Source organism: Podarcis pityusensis (genome assembly GCF_964106645.2).
Source record: "Podarcis pityusensis genome assembly, chromosome: 3".
Taxonomy (NCBI): domain Eukaryota; kingdom Metazoa; phylum Chordata; class Lepidosauria; order Squamata; family Lacertidae; genus Podarcis; species Podarcis pityusensis.
The window spans coordinates 105,683,267-105,700,068 of NC_138026.1; the positions used below are offsets into that span (position 1 = coordinate 105,683,267).

At 44.5% G+C, this 16,802-nt stretch overlaps 1 protein-coding gene across 6 annotated transcripts in view; it reads left to right on the plus strand.

Moving 5' to 3' along the window:
- ANAPC1 (anaphase promoting complex subunit 1) overlaps positions 1 to 16,802 on the plus strand; it is a 56,793-nt gene that overhangs the window by 18,920 nt on the left and 21,071 nt on the right. For all 6 annotated transcript variants that reach the window (XM_080998107.1, XM_080998108.1, XM_080998109.1 and 3 more), the window contains exons 19-30: positions 288 to 553; positions 778 to 869; positions 2,294 to 2,442; positions 3,417 to 3,495; positions 3,986 to 4,022; positions 5,906 to 5,976; positions 8,034 to 8,212; positions 8,739 to 8,965; positions 11,032 to 11,150; positions 11,936 to 12,207; positions 15,563 to 15,797; positions 16,522 to 16,613. In XM_080998107.1, the coding sequence (XP_080854233.1) occupies positions 288 to 553; positions 778 to 869; positions 2,294 to 2,442; positions 3,417 to 3,495; positions 3,986 to 4,022; positions 5,906 to 5,976; positions 8,034 to 8,212; positions 8,739 to 8,965; positions 11,032 to 11,150; positions 11,936 to 12,207; positions 15,563 to 15,797; positions 16,522 to 16,613 (1,818 nt within the window). The remainder of the gene's footprint in view (positions 1 to 287; positions 554 to 777; positions 870 to 2,293; positions 2,443 to 3,416; positions 3,496 to 3,985; positions 4,023 to 5,905; positions 5,977 to 8,033; positions 8,213 to 8,738; positions 8,966 to 11,031; positions 11,151 to 11,935; positions 12,208 to 15,562; positions 15,798 to 16,521; positions 16,614 to 16,802) is intronic.

The following is a 16,802-nucleotide window of genomic DNA, read 5'->3' on the forward strand; positions in this document are numbered from 1 at the left end:
AGGATCCTGTTGCAATAGGTACATTCATATTAGCTCCTGCTAATAAAACATTATGCAACAGTTGTCTTAAAACCAACAGCATGTTAATAAGCATCTTTTTAAAAACAGCTTGAGAACTGTAAATGTTGCCTATAAGATCGCATTGGTGATCTCGTTTTCTTTGGTGTTTTTAACTCCCTGCTTTGCATTCTTCTTTCCTTTTAAAAATAGAAACTATATAAACTAAAACAATTTAGTATGCAGGATTGTCTCATGTGTCCTATCTCTTTTCCTTTCCTTTAATCCAGGACTGGGAATATCTGCTAAATTCTGACTATCATAAAAATGTTGAGTCTCACCCTTTGGCCAAAGCTCTACGGCTGGATCCACTGGAAGTGAAATCTCCCAGGGACAGCCTCTCGCCCAACCACTGCTTGGATTCCACCACTCTTCTCTTCCCCCACATCCCAGCTATTTTCTGCGTGCTCCACTTGATCTACGAGGAGCTCAAGCTGAATTGCTTGATGGGCGAAGGGATTCGTTCCCTCGTTGTCCTTCTGGTTCAGCTGGCAAGGTATGTCCTTGTGGGTGTGAACTCTGGCCGGTGGTGTTTCCTGGCAGCAGGTCAGAGGATTTGGAGTTGGGCTTTAAAGCACATCTGATCTTTACTTATTTTTTACAAATTTAAGTAAATGGAGTGAACAGGTGAATGTTTAGAGAATAGTACAGAGAAAAGTAAGAGGTGACACCATCAGAGTTCATAACTTTATGCACTTGTTTATTATTTCCCCCTTTTAGGGACTTGAAATTGGAAGCTTATCTTGATTACTACTACAGAGACTATCCAGTGCTTGTAAAGACTTCCAGCCAAGCCTGCATAATTGATCCAGGTGCGTTTCTAGAGAATAGCTTGGTTTGCTTTGGAGAAGAACATTCGTATTAGTAACTGTGTCACTAATCTACTGTGTGTTTAGAAGCCATGCTGCCAGACTCTGACTGTGGAGCTGTTACTAAACTCCAGTCCTAGATCTTTTTAGCTTTCTCCACATGCGGTATACAATCCAGTAATAGCATTTATTTTAATGATTCCCGGAACTGGAAAACAGATTGCCAATGGTTCATGGTCCTTATAGCCTCTTACCCTCCTCCGCAGCAGCCTTCTCCAACCGGGTGCCCTTCAGGATGCTTTGGACTACAACTCCCATCAGCCTTAGCCAGCATGACTGATGGGAATTGTAGTCCGAACCATCTAGAGAGCACCCAGTTGACCTAAGCTGCTATATGGCAATCACAATTAACTGTGGTACTAAATTCTATGCATTACGTCAATGGATGCTGTTTGTGAAGCACTTAATTCTGCCCCCAGAAAATAAAATATATATTTACCGTAGACACCAAAGTTCCCGCAATGTTGTTATGTGCATCCAAATTCTCCAGGTAGTGAGAAGTATCAGAGGTGCTCAGGACTTACTTGGGTTTGGTTTCCTTTGGCCTGAGGTCACTGGTGTTTTAGTTTGCAAATATGCAGGCTGGAACATAGCTCAGGGATGGGGAACCTGCGACCCTTCAGATGTATTATTGTACCCCAACTCCTATCAACCCCACGCAGCCTAGCCAGTGGCCAGAGATAGTTGGCACCATAATCTATGTACGGGGAACATGGTGAGTTCTGGATGCTTTAGACTACAACTCCCTCGATTATTAGCCTTGCTGTCTGGGGCTGATGGGAGTTGAAATAGAACACCTGGAAAGCACTGGTCCCCCATCTCAGCTACATCTTGAGGGCAGGGGACCCCAAGTTCCCCAGCTCTGGCGAAGGAGGTTGTTAGCTCTATATGAATGATTTAAAGCTGGTCTGATAGCATTAATCCTATACGGGTGCCGCTGTGATCTAAACCACTGAGCCTCTTGGGCTCGCCAATCAGAAGGTCGGCAGTTTGAATCCCTGTGACTGAGTGAGCTCCCGTTGCTCTGTCCCAGCTCATGCCAACCTAGCAGTTCGAAAGCACGCCAGTGCAAGTAGATAAATAGGTACCATTGTGGCGGGAAGGTAAACGGTGTTTCCGTGTGCTCTGGTTTCCGTCATGATGTCCCGTTGCGCCAGAAGCAGTTTAGTCATGCTGGTCACGTGACCCAGAAAGCTGTCTGTGGACAAATGCTGGCTCCCTCGGCCTGAAAGTGAGATGAGCACTGCAACCCCATAGTCGCCTTTGACTGGACTTAACCGTCCAGGGGTCCTTTACCTTCTTCTTTTTTAGAACCACCTCCGTATTATTAAAATGGCACACCTGACCTGATACTTTGTATGATTCAGCCCAAACAGGTTTCATGCATCACCCTTCCTTTTTTTCGGCTGAACCTCCGAGCATCTTCCAGTGGCTGAGTTCCTGCTTGAAGGGAGACAGTGTGCCACCCTACCCTTACTTGCCTGGAATCTGTGAAAGGAGCAAGCTGGTGGTGCTGGTATGTGCAGACAACGCTTGCAGAACTGGCACTGCAAATAGGTGTTGGCATGCTTCGGTGCATGTTGTTGTTGCTTATTAAATTTGTATACCACCCTATACCCGTAGGTCTAAGGGCGGTTCACAACACAAGGTTACAATATAAAGGCCAAAAATAATTAAAACAATTAACAATACTAATGTGTACAAACTAATAAAAACTCCCACACTTCCTAACAAAAACCCCATACCAACTCCCCCCCAGCCTACAAATGCAAAAATGAAAATTAACATATAGCATTTAAAAACAATTTAAAGCAACAGCTTTTAAAAAAATCTAACAGTAGTGGGGGTCAGCAAACTTTTTCAGCAGGGGGCCAGTCCACTGTCCCTCCGACCTTGTGGGGGCCCGGATTATATGGGGGGGGTAACAAATTCCTATGCCCCACAAATAACCCACAGATGCATTTTAAACAAAAGGACACATTCTACTCATGTAAAAACACGCTGATTCGCGGACCGTCCGCGGGCCGGATTGAGAAGGCGATTGGGCCAGATCCGGCCCCCAAGCCTTAGTTTGCCTACCCATGAGCTAGTACTTATATTAGAATACAGGTCTCCCTGCAGAGAATTGCATTACCTATACCCAATTCTGTACAGTTTGTATACTGAAGCCAACAATGAGCTGCACTCCTAGCATTTCACATTCTTAGCAAAATCGTTGACTTTTTCAGCACAAAATCTTTACAGCAACTTATAACTTCACTCTTTATCGTCATCTTACGTTGCTCATCCCCTTACTCTAAATCAAGGGTGAGGAATCCCTATTATCCCAAGGGTCACATTCTTTGATGGGCAGCTGGGCAGGCAGGATGCAAGACAATAGTAAGGGAGCCAGAGGCAAAAATTGCCCAGCTCAGTGGATGTGACTCTTGGATTTGTACAAGATGAATCTACTGGATCTTTTGTAAAAGTGAATTTCTTTCTCCTGAGCAGAGTGTTGTGCTGTACATCCTTGGCGATGAAAAAGCAGTTTTAAATGAGGCCTCCAACTATTTGTCCAGGATTACTACAGGTAATACGTTTTTTGAGGCCCTCCAGTGCCCATAGGGATGTTCATTTTGTTTTGCTTGCTTTATTTACATCATTTGTATCCCCGTACCTTCAACTTATGTTTCTTAAGTACCCAGGTGGCTTGCAGAGCTGTAAGAAACAAAAAGTGCAATTTACTACTACTACTACTAATTTTAAAAAAGAAGAAATTGTACAAATTAAGAGCAGCAAACTAAAGCAGTGACAGCTCCCTTAAGCAGAGTCAAACCAAACCATTCATAAGCTGCTTACTTTAGCAATTCTTAAAAGCCCATGGAAACAGGTGTGGTTTTGCCTGGTGCTGAAATGACAGCAACAAGTTCTCCACATGGGCCTCCTGAGAGAGGGCATTCCAAAGGAGAAGAGCCACCACAGAAAAGTCTCCCTACCCTGTTTTTTTGCTGCTTGTTTTAATCTTCTCAAGCAAAGGTAAGAGCGGTGCCTTTTCATTCTCTCTCCTTTCTTTTTCTTAGGGCAGCGAAAGCAGCAAACTGAGCTGGAGGAACCTCGGTATGTTAATTAGTGAACGGCGTAATGTTCCACTTGGGAGCTATCGTATTTTCCCGTGTATGACAAACCTCCTATTTTTAGGGACTCAAAATTCAGAAAATGGGGGGAGATTGCCCAGAGTTGTTGAGCTTTTCTTGGGTGGGGGGTGCCTAAAAACGCTCACCAAAATGCCCATCGCTCACCCCAATTTTTAAGAATTATTTAAACGTAAAAAAAACCCCTCGTCTTATAAACGGAAAAGTACAGTATTTTGGTGCTCGCCCTTGCTTGCTATCTCCTCCCTGAGCAATATGAAAACTACTCGCTCGGTTTATGGCAGGCATAGGCAAACTCCGGCCCTCCAGGTGTTTGGGACTACAATTCCCATCATTCCTGACCCACTGGTCCTGTTAGCTAGGGATGATGGGAATTGTAGCCCCAAACATCTGGAGGGCCGGAGTTTGCCTATGCCTGGTTTATGGGTTCTGCTCAATTCCTGCCCTTGGGAAAGTCTTATTTTCCCCCAAAGGACCTCTAAACTATTGATCTCTTTCCTCCGCCTCTTTCCTTGGCTCTTTATGGTCAATTTCCTGAATTGCCTTAGTTTTTCAGGGAATCTTTCCCTAGGAGCCAGATGGAAGGAGGAGGAGATAAGAGGCCTGGGCCACACCAGCAAGAGAAAGACCCTGTTGTGTTGCAGTAGGTGCATTCTGATCTGCCCAGGCCCCACCCCTGCTGCTGCCTTCCTTTCAGGCAGTAGAGGTGCCAAGGCTCAAAATCTGTCTGGAAACTGTGGCCACTCACTGTGGAACAACGTACGGGCTCAGAGGAGCAGGAGAGGACAACAGTCATGTCTCCTTCCTCTTATGTGAGGAATATTTTTCAACAGGAGGGCCACGTTCCTCCATGAGGAACTTTCTGGAAGAAAATGGTATTCTGGTAGTGGGTGGGGCCGGAGGCAAAAGTGGGTAGGGCAATGGACAGAGGCGCCAAGTTCTGCCCAACAGTGGCGGGGAGGGCGAAGGCCTTCACACGTGTCAGGAGGAGGCTATGAGGCCTGCCAAGAACCACTGCTGCTGCAGTGAAGCCTGGCAAGGCCCAGCCACTCAAGTTTGGGGAGGCTCAGTCCCATGCCAGCATACTTTTTTGGGGGGTGCTTAGGTGTCCCCTGTCAGGAGTTCAGCCTACACTCGAGTAGGACCCTGGTAGAGACACATGCCCAACTGCCATGTTCTCTCCCTCCTGGTCAATCGTTCGGGAGCTTCAAAAGCTTTCTTCAGCCCGAACATCACAGCAACCAATGCCAACAGACATTGGCACACTTAGGGATCCACAGAGCCTTTGCAGCTTGCGTAACAGGCCTCAGCAACTCAGCATTTTGGCTAATCTACTTTATTTACATATAAACACAGGCGGAGCACTGCAACATGGCTCCCTCTCTCTAGCATCAGACAGCAAAGAGAAAAAGAACAAAGGACAATAGTCCCACTTCACGGAACACAGTAACTCAGACATCCTGTCTCTGTCACTTCCCACTCTGTGGAGTCAAAACATATACCGTCATGGGATAGACAAAAATCCCATGACTGCACTCATGATGCAGGAATTCTAACACCAGTGGCAATGGATAGAGGTGGCACCTATGGCAATGGATGTGACACTCACACCCCTCTCTGTCCAGGCAAGCAAGATGCATTGTCACAGTTCAAGGATACATTCCAGCCAGGCAGAAGTAGTTGAGGAGGACATGGAGCGGGGCTGGTGAGGTTGGGGTGGCCTAGGGAGAATCATCAGGGACAGGTGGAGAGGCATGGAAGCCCCTTTTTGGCTCCTGGGCTTCAGGTCTTTCTGCAAGAGCAACCGCAGCGCATTACATTCCTCTTGCTTTTCCCATTGTTGTGCAGATGCAGTTTTCAGCACAGCACATCTGCTTCCAGTCTTGCGGAAAAGCTGGTTGTCTGGATGACGAATGTAGGTAAGGAGATCTTCCAACTTTATGGCAGGAATTTATTTATTTTATTTATTTAAAGTATTTATAAATCTGCCCATCACCTGAAGGTCCGAGGGTGGAAAAATACGTACGCTCCAAACCAAAAATTAAGCACTAAAAATACAACTTGTGTTTGGTTTTGTGGGTGTTCTGCGTGCATATAAAGGCTAGCAACTTCATTTTTGAAAGCAGAATCTAGAGACGTGTCTTTTTTTTCCAGAGCAGAAAGCAGTCTGAAAGTTGGGCCGCTGCTTGTGTGTGCACACATACCGCTGTTGTCTCTGGCCAAAGATGTTTCATAGGTTTTTATCATTTCAAAAGCCTGAAAAGTGTTTACGGCCAGATGTAACAGTGAGGAAAAAGAAATACGAATGTGCACCATAGGAAGCAGTGTTTCACTTAGAATACTCTCGTAAAACCAATGTTTGTCTTCATCCTGAAGGATTCTAATGCCATGGACCTGTACCTACTGTGTGTAGGGGGCAGGGATCACCGGCCTGCTAAGGCTGGTTTGGGGAAGCCACTTCCACCCTATGGGTTGATAATAGAGGGGCTTCATAGGAACATTCAGGAATCTAAAGTGTGTCCAATCATTCCTTTCCTGAAGCAAGGCAAGTTGTACTATTGGCAAAACCTATTTGGTGTTTCACAACTTTCCGACTAGTTGCAGGACCTTAGCCAGACCTAGCAGAGTAAATGCAGAATTCACGAAAGCAATTGGCAGCTTGGCTGCAGACAGGATGGACGAAGCAGGAACCAGGAACTTGTAGTTAGGTGTTTATTACATACAGTGTACTATTTACAGGAACAGAACAGAACATGGATCTTTGACTAACTCTCTCATACACGACTCACAATTCTCAACCTCCAACTCCTACACTGACACTCGTACCAGTTAGTAGGCCATTAATCATTATTCCCGTGAGAGAGGTGACCAATCATGGAGCTGTCTCCATGCCTCTGTATCACCAGGCAGACTTACTCTTCCACATTGCCTTGGCTGTCTGCCAAACCCTAATTGACTCTGTGTGAGTAGCTGCACGTATTCAGATTCCCAACATGTACTCCCTCCTGCCCATCAGCTTCTCAAGGAGGTATAACTGGTTCGCGGTCCATGGAAACTGCTTCTCCCTCTCAGCACTACTCTTGATCCTTCCCAAACCCTACTGTTTGAAAGCTGTTTCAGAGACTTAAGGAACAGTATGTCCCGCTTGCAAAGCACTTTCCAACAGCTCCCCATGTTGCATTTTGAAGTCCTTACAATTGGGACTTTGAAGCATAGTATCACCTGATTCTCTGATGTCAGGTGATTGAAACCTGTCATATTTGATTCACCGGGGCCAAGGGAGATTAAGATCTGGCTTGCTAACCAGAAAAGGTTTCCCCACCCCTGTCCTACAGGGTATGTTCACATCTCTGCTTTTGTGCCTACAGGCATTAATGTGTATATATATTCAGGGACCCGGGTGGCGCTGTGGGTTAAACCACAGAGCCTAGGACTTGCTGATCAGAAGGTCGGCGGTTCAAATCCCCGTGACGGGGTGAGCTCCCGTTGCTCGGTCCCAGCTCCTGCCAACCTAGCAGTTCGAAAGCACATCAAAGTGCAAGTAGATAAATAGGAACCACTCCGGCGGGAAGGTAAACGGCGTTTCCGTGCGCTGCTCTGGTTCGTCAGAAGCGGCTTAGTCATGCTGGCCACATGACCGGGAAGCTGTCTGCGGACAAACGCCGGCTCCCTCGGCCCATAGAGCGAGATGAGCGCCGCAACCCCAGAGTCGGTCACGACTGGACCTAATGGTCAGGGGTACCTTTACCTTTACCTTTATATTCAGGGAAGTTTTTAATGTGTGACATTTTAGTGTATTTTTTATCTCTGTGGAAGCCACCCAGAGTGGCTGGGGAAACCCAGCCAGATGGGCGGGGTACAAATAATAAATTATTATTATTATTATTATTATTATTATTATTATTTGGACTTAAGATGGGTTCGTAGAAATTAGCATGAAAAATAACCCCAAGGATTGTTTTCTTTATAATATTAGGATTCACCTTAAGAGATCTGGAGTCTTTGCCATTTGGAGTTGCTCTTCCTATCAGAGATGCAATATATCACTGCCGGCAGCAGCCTGCCTCTGACTGGCCAGAAGCAGTCTGTCTTCTGATTGGCCGTCAGGATCTTTCCAAACAGGCGTGCGAGGGAAATTTGCCAAAGTGTAAAGCTGTAAGTACCATAATAGAAGTATCTTCCAGAGAAAAGTTGGGAAGATTCCTTCAAATAGTTCCTGAGATTTAATGCCTGTGCTTGGCTTTCCATTTGTTTAAATTAAAGGGAAAGAGCATTTCTAGTTTTACCAATGATGCCTTTTTATGGAAAAAGGGGGAAATTCGAATGTTTGGGTTTGCATCTTCCATGCATTTGTCTAATCCCCTTTTAAAGCCTTCCAAGTTGGTCGTCTTCACTATGTCTTGTGGTAGAAAATTCCATAGGTTAACTATGCTTTGTGTGATGAAGTGTTTCTATCTTTAATCTCCTACCATTCATCTTCATTGGCTGACCCTGGGTTTTAGTATTTTGAGAAGGAGAGGAATGCTTTCCTCTGTGATCTTTCTCTACACTGTGAATAACCTTATGTACCTCTGTTACGTTTCTCGCCTCCAGTACTCATTTTTTTCCTTAAATATATAGCCTCAAACATTCCAACCTTTCCCCACTGAAAATACAATTTCGCTCTCTTTCTTTCCAAAAGTCTGACACCCAGGTGCTCTCCTCTGAACTGCCCTCAACAGCCGAGTCAGAAGAGGACGACGACGGAATGAATGATATGAACCAGGAAGTGATGTCACTAATATGGAGCGAAGACCTGAGAGTGCAAGAGGTGCGCAGACTTCTGCAGAGTGCTCACCCTGTCCGTGTCAATGTAGTTCAGATGCCAGAAGTCAGTGACCACGAATATATAGAAGAAAAAGAAAACCGGTAAATTGTTGGCTTTCCTAGAAGCTTGTTTGTCGGAGTGTCATATTGTGTCACTGCAGAGATCCCCACATTTGCAAGAGTCAGGCTTCCTAGCAGTGATTCCAGGCACTGGAAGTTCTTAAGGATGTTGGGATCAGCAATGGGAGTGGGCAGTCAGGAAGCTCAGTAGAAAGTTTCCTTACGAAAATGCTGTGTTCTTTTGCAGGTTTGAGATTGAGGGCACTTTTAGACTGTCACTGTTTTTGAGTGGGATTCATAGAATCATAGAATTGTAGAGTTGGATAGTACCCAAAGGATTGTCTAGTTCACCCCCCCTGCAATGCAGGTCTCACAGGGCAAATTCAGGTTGCAAAATTGGTTCTTTGGGAGCTCTGGTGCAACAAACCCACAGATTGCCAAAGACTGGACTTTCTGCAGTAAGGAAAGTGACAGGGAAATATACTGATCAGGGCATTTGCCCTGATGCAACATCATCTAACCTACCCATAAACAAATCGTAAGGAATATGCCAAAAAAAGGGGGGGACGCGGGTGGCGCTGTGGGTTAAACCACAGAGCCTAGGACTTGCCAATCAGAAGGTCGGCGGTTCGAATCCCCGCGACGGGGTGAGCTCCTGTTGCTCGGTCCCTGCTCCTGCCAACCTAGCATTTCGAAAGCACGTGCAAGTAGAAGCTAAACTGGAAGGTAAACGGCGTTTCCGTGCGCTGCTCTGGTTCGCAAGAAACAGCTTAGTCATGCTGGCCACATGACCCAGAAGCTGTACGCCGGCTCCCTCGGCCAATAAAGCGGGATGAGCACCGCAACCCCAGAGTCGGTCACGACTGGACCTAATGGTCAGGGGTCCCTTTACCTTTAACTTATGCATTCAATAGCAAATGTCATCTCCCTGCAAACAAATTGGGATGGATCTTCAGTAAACATTGTTGCCTGGAAGCACCTTTGATGTCTCTGCTGCTTGACATGCCAAATTCCCTGCAGACCTGTCAGTCTGGAAGAGCTCTAGGCACAGGCAATAGCTGTGGAAGCCTCCCCAGGCATAATCAAAACATAAAGAACACAGCTGGTTTGTTTGGAGGGGCGCTCTCTTGTCTTCTGCCCGAGTTCAGGTGCTTCCAAAAGAGAGGATGGAAAAAGAAACAGGGTCCATCTTGAGCCCAAGACCACAGACAAAGAATCCTAGCCTGAAAGAAAAAAGCAGGGTAGACTATATTTAATATTTCACTGGATGACTTAAACTGATGACTTGCATAAGAGTGACTGGGCCATTGCAGACCAACCACCACAGACAAGTCCTTGCATCACTTCAAACTCTTTGTCTTTTTCAGTAGACTCCATTCACACAATCTGCTGCCTGCCATAAAATGTTCACAAATAAAGTATGGAGAAATAAAAATTCATACGTTCATCTGTCACCCTGTCCACAGATTCACAGGTTTCCTATCTGCTTTGCATATTTCTCATTGGTGGAATGTTTGATGCAGTGTTTTTTCTCTCTAAGAACTAAGGGTACAGTGGTACCTCGGGTTACATACACTTCAGGTTACATACGCTTCAGGTTACAGACTCTGCTAACCCAGAAATAGTGCTTCAGGTAAAGAACTTTGCTTCAGGATGAGAACAGAAATCGTGCTTCGGCGGCACGGCAGCAGCAGGAGGCCCCATTAGCTAAAGTGGTGCTTCAGGTTAAGAACAGTTTCAGGTTAAGTACGGACCTCCGGAACGAATTAAGTACTTAACCGAGGTACCACTGTACTCTCATTTTCCTACTCATATTGAAATACTGCCCCTCAATGAGGCCAAACTTAGATTCACAAAATGTTTAGGGGTATGCATACCTCCAGAAAAAAGCACTAGATGTATTCGGAACACCATAAGAAATGCTTTCTTTATTTGTATTTTATATTCCTACAGCTTTTTATTGCCTGTTTTAAAGTTGATTGTAACATAATTTGTTAACCCGTTGATATAAGTGTGTATCTCTGTGTGTGTGTGTGTGTGTGTGTGTGTGCTTAAAAAGGAATAATATTGTTGGTTGCATTCTTTTCTGTGTTTGATTTTCACCATAGGCTGCTGCAGTTGTGTCAGCGGACGATGGCTCTCCCTTTGGGAAGAGGAATGTTCACTCTGTTCTCGTATCATCCAGTTCCAACAGAACCATTGCCTATTCCCAAATTAAACCTGACAGGTGAGTTCCTGCAATACTTAGCATGATAACCCGATTTACCTGTGGGCTCACACACAGAGAGAGCACTGCCTGCTCTACAATGCTACCACTGTAGCATGAAATCCATGACACTCCTCTGGATTAGGGAGTGGGGGAATCTGAAGGAGGGAAGGAAATTTAGGGATAATTTGAGTCACAACAGGAACAAAAATTAGTAGCTCTTATAGCAAGTTTGTTCCTCGAAGGAGGGTTCGTTGGGCTACTAGCTGTGTTGGCTATGCTCTGCCTCCATGGCCAGAAGCAGCAATTGAACCAGGCCACTGTCATAATAATAAAGAATAATAATAATTTTATTATTTATACTCCGCCCATCTGGCTGGGTTTCCCCAGCCACTCTGAGAGGCTTACAGCATATATAAAACACAAGTCAGTTTGATGTTTGCGCATAACTATACAGTGGTACCTTGGGTTACATACGCTTCAGGTTACATACGCTTCAGGTTACAGACTCTGCTAACCCAGAAATATTACCTTGGGTTAAGAACTTTGCTTCAGGATAAGAACAGAAATCGTTCTCTGGCGGTGCGGCGGCAGCAGGAGGCCCCATTAGCTAAAGTGGTGCTTCAGGTTAAGAACAGTTTCAGGTTAAGAACAGACCTCCAGAACGAATTAAGTTCTTAACTTGAGGTACCACTGTAGTTTACTGTGACCCCAAAGCAGCTAACTATGCTTAGCCCTCCCAAGGAGAAAGGGGTTTTCTTCTACGGTTCTGATTCACATGCGGTTGGTCGTTCTGCACTCTGTAGGCCGGGCTCCTCCTAGGAATACCACAGTGGACCTCAACAGTGGGAACATAGATGTGCCTCCAAACATGGCTTGCTGGGCCAACTTCCACAATGGCGTTGCTGCTGGACTGAAGATCGCGCCTGCTTCTCAAATAGATTCTGCATGGATCGTCTACAACAAACCCAAAAATGCCGAACTAGCCAATGAATATGCAGGCTTCCTCATGGCGCTGGGTTTGAACGGCCACCTCACAAAGCTCGCCACACTCAACATCCATGACTACTTGACAAAGGTGAGACGCTTGACCCAAAGGCAAAGGGAAGAGAACGTCACGATTTTTGTATTTCTGACTATAGTCAGGTGGTCATGCCAAACCATGGTTTCTGCTAATCGTAGTTTAGTACCCAGACATACAGGCAACCACAGTCCAAGCCTGCTTGTCTGCCTTTGTTTTCTGCTTGCCCGGCAGTTCTGCCTCCAGACCAGCAACTGTAACTGTCATTACTGCATTGCAGCAAACCATGGTTTTATCAACAATGGCTTCGCACTGGTGAAAAGCTTTTCTCCTTGTGCAAGGCAAGGCACTAGATCTTTGCCAATTCCTCCCTAACCGCTGCAGTTCCCCACATCCCTAAAAAAAATTAGTCATGGGGGGCAAGGAAGCGCCCCCTCCAAACAATATCTGTTTGTTGTTTGTGTGTGGTGTATGTTAAAATAAATGAATCCTTTTTTAAAGAATATAATTTTTATTAAATTTTCTGTTTTACAATTTAGAATATTCATTTATACAACCTTAAAATATCAGTGACATCCCTTCTTCTCTTTCCATAGTTCATTTTACATAGCATAAATCCCTGCATATTTTATATAAACTAAACCATTCAGTATTCCATTATTACTTCCATCAAAACTTATTTACACTGTTGAATTCATCTTAATGCTGCCAGCGTTTTCAAGTGTACACAATTCCCCCCATATATTCAGAAAACATTTCCCAATCTTCTTTAAACCAATGTTCTTCTTGTTCTCTTGTTCTATATGTTAGGTCCGCAAGCTTCGCATATTCCATCAGTTTAAGTTGCCATTCTTCTTTGGGACCGTGCTCGTTTTCCATTTTTGGGCTAACGAAACATGGGCCGCCATAGTGGCATACATAAATAGCCTTTTTTGACACCTGGGAATTTCCATCTGAATTATCCCCAGCAAAAATAACAGGGTTTTTTTTGTTTGTTTTTTGGAAAGGTGCTTTTAAACATTTTTTCCAGTTCATTATAAATTATTTCCCAATACTCTTTTACCCTTTTACAGGTGTATCACATATGAAAGAACATACGTTTGACCTCATTGCAGCTCCAGCACTTATCTTTTTTTTTTTTTAAATGATATTTATTGAAAATTTTAGAATTACAAAAGAAAACAAAGGAAAAAAAGAAAGAAAAAACAGAGAAAAGACAAACCACAATCAAACAATACAGATTAATAAAAATCGAGATCAAAAAATAACACAACACAATTAAAAAACAAAAATATGTCACAAACATTTAAAAACAAATCCAATATTCTCAACTCTTTAACTGTCATTACCTTCTTTCTTTGACCTCCTCCTCCCTTTTTTGTATCCTAGTTGTTAATTGTCGCAGCAAATCCTTTCCACATTTCATAATATTCTGTCATTACTTTACCTTAATCTATTTTAATCTTATCTTACTATAAAAACCTTAAAACTTAAAACTTAAATCTTATTTTTACCAATTTCTCATAACCATAATATTCTTACATAATTCTTTAAACATTTTTACTAGAGCCAAATAATTTCGTTTCAACATCTTTCTAACATTCATCAATTTTATAAAACAATCATAATAATAATAAAAAAATAACAATCCAATCTTCATCCAGCGTCTCTTCCTCCTGGACCCGGGTTTTGTCAGTCCTTTCTATCCCATCAATCTAGCGCATTAACCTGGTAACCTTATGCCCGAGGCCCTTAAGTCCCTTCCATGTCCCTTCCGCAGCTCTTCTTCATATTTATAGCTGTATTTTCCTTTGTCTCCTAGTTCTTTCACTCTTGGGAACTCCAGCTTGAGAATGCTTTTGACCCTTCTCGACAAATCAGCCCCTTTTCCATAGTCCACACTAAGCTCCATGTGGTATTTAAGAACATGTTTCAAAGTCCCTCCAAAATTGAGAGCCCCCACAACCCCAAACATCTCACGACCCATTGCCAGACTCGAAAAGTCCAAACCTCCCTGCATAGGGGGGTCTATCCAACCCCCCATTTCCAAGCCAAACCAAACTTTATCTTTCCAAATCTGGCTTTTTCCAAGTTCATTTGTCAAGTCCAAGAATTCATGTTCCTGCTGGGCCGCAACTCCCTCCATCTCTGGCGCCCAAGATTCAGCAACATCCTCTTCCCTCGTCTGTTCTGTCAGCGCACACTCCTGATCTGATTCCTGGGTGGGCTCTATATAATTTCCCACTGCCTGTCCAAAATTTCTAATCGCATCAGTCATAAAATCCGTCTTCTCATGTAGCTGTTCCAATAGGGCACTTGTTTTACAGAAAGCACTCAACAGAGCTTCTGAATACATTGTCCTGCAAGGTCAGAAGTCTATTCCCACAATCGTAATCTGTAACAGCTGCAGGCTCCCCGATTCAAAATTGGTTACAGTTTCACAGGCTCCCTCTAGGGGAAGAACTTCTGTTTGTTCTTTTCTTTTAAAAACAGATCTAACAACAAAGTTTCCTTTTTCAGATATTTTGTCAATATTTGTTCCTTTAAAATGCGAATGCGAAGGGGAACAATGGAATCACTATGTATCTCTTCCTTTAGCTATCTGTCAGAAACGTTTGTCTCTGGTCAATGAGCTTCAAAAAACGTCAGTCCTGACACCCCGCTCCAGGATCAAGACGGTGGAAAGTTACTTTACTTTACACTCACTTCTGCAGGTTTAAACAGTCCGGAAAAAATCCCCCCTCTTCTCCTGCTTCCGAAGGGGGTTCAACAATTTTAAATGATGAAAGTTAATCCTTTAGAAGCGATTTTCAGAAGTCTAGTTTGCCGTGTCTTTGCTTTAATCTATCTACAAAGAAACGGAAGGCTGACTTCCTGTTTAGACCTTCCCGTTTCAGTGCCAAATTAAATTAAACTTTTAAGTCCAGTTTTCCTTTCTGCTCGCAAATCCTTATTTAGAGTCCAATTGTCCAAAACTTAAGTACTCACGGGTGGTTGTTTTAAAAGCCAAATTGTCCCAGGAAAAAGGCAGCGCTCTCCGGCAACGGCTATGCGGCTTCGCTCCATGGAAGAAGCAGTTGACTCTCAGCACCGCGCCACTTCCCCCTCTTCGCTCCGGAGCCCGTTAGTGGGTTCCTTTGCGGGTTGGGGGGGCGCTAAAGGTGCCCGCCGAGTCCCATGGTCACAGGCTTCATCCGCCTGTGATTTTTAAATGGGTCCCTGCTTCGCCGTAGCGGAAAAGACCCGTTTCCCGTGGACAGCTCCAGCACTTATCTGATTAAGATGTAAAATAAAAGAATCCTGAAACATGGCCTCAGGCTTTTCAGTTTGGGGTGCAGCCCATGAGTGTGCGTTTGTGCATTTGTTCCATTCAAAAAAGTCACCTGATAGATGCGTTTGTTTCTCCTGGCAGGGCCACGAAATGACGAGCATCGGGCTGCTGCTTGGGGTCTCAGCCGCCAAGCTGGGCACCATGGACATGTCCATCACTCGCTTGCTCAGCATCCACATCCCTGCTCTTCTGCCGCCCACTTCCACCGAACTGGATGTGCCTCACAATGTACAAGTGGCAGCCGTGATAGGGATTGGCTTGGTCTACCAAGGCACGGCTCACAGGCACACGGCCGAGGTTCTGCTGTCGGAAATAGGTAAAGCTCCAGAGAGGAAATCTCTTGGGGTGGCATCCGGGTCACAAATGTTTTGTGCAAGTAGCCAACGCAGGTGCCCTCCAGATGTTACTGGACTTGCATCCACGTCCCTGACCACTGGCCATGCTGGCTAAAGCTAAGTTGTAGTCCACAACATCTGGAGCGAGCGCTGTGTGGGCTTCCCTTTGCAAATGATTTCATGGAGACCTCCTTGCAGTTGTGCGAATTGGTAGATTTTATTTTTGCTGCCACAGGCTAAAACCTTTAAGGAAGCTGTCCAAATTGGCCCCTGATTTGTCCCTGATACAGTGGTACCTTGGGTTACATACATTTCTTACATACGCTTCAGGTTACAGACTCCACTAACCCAGAAATAGTACCTCGGGTTAAGAACTTTGCTTCGGGATAAGAACAGAAATTGTGTGGTGGTGGCACAGCGTTGGCAGGAGGCTCCATTAGCTAAAGTGGTGCTTCAGGTTAAGAACAGTTTCAGGTTAAGAACGGACCTCTGGAACGAATTAAGTACTTAACCCAAGGTACCACTGTAATATGATATTGAGCAAAATACGGTGATCTAAGCTTTTCAGTACTAAAATTTAATATTTAACTGAGTAAAAATCAACTATTTTCTTTCTTTCTTTCTTTCTTTCTTTCTTTCTTTCTTTCTTTCTTTCTTTCTTTCTTTCTAATTTTGACTTACTCTTGTTGTTGTTTTAAATTTAAGGGCGCCCCCCAGGCCCTGAAATGGAGTATTGCACCGACAGGGAGTCCTATTCGCTAGCTGCTGGCTTAGCTTTGGGCATGGTTTGCCTCGGGGTAAGTGTAGCTCTCTCTTTTGGGGAATGTGTGAGTGAGAGAGAGAGAGAGATGCTGGACTGTTTGCTAGATTTTCATCTGAATGCAGCACCTGTTTGTTTGCTGAGCGTGCTTCAGGCACCTTGGGCTGCAAACAAGTTTGTAGAACAGGATAGGGCTCGGCCCAGTATACCTTAAGGAGTGTCTCCA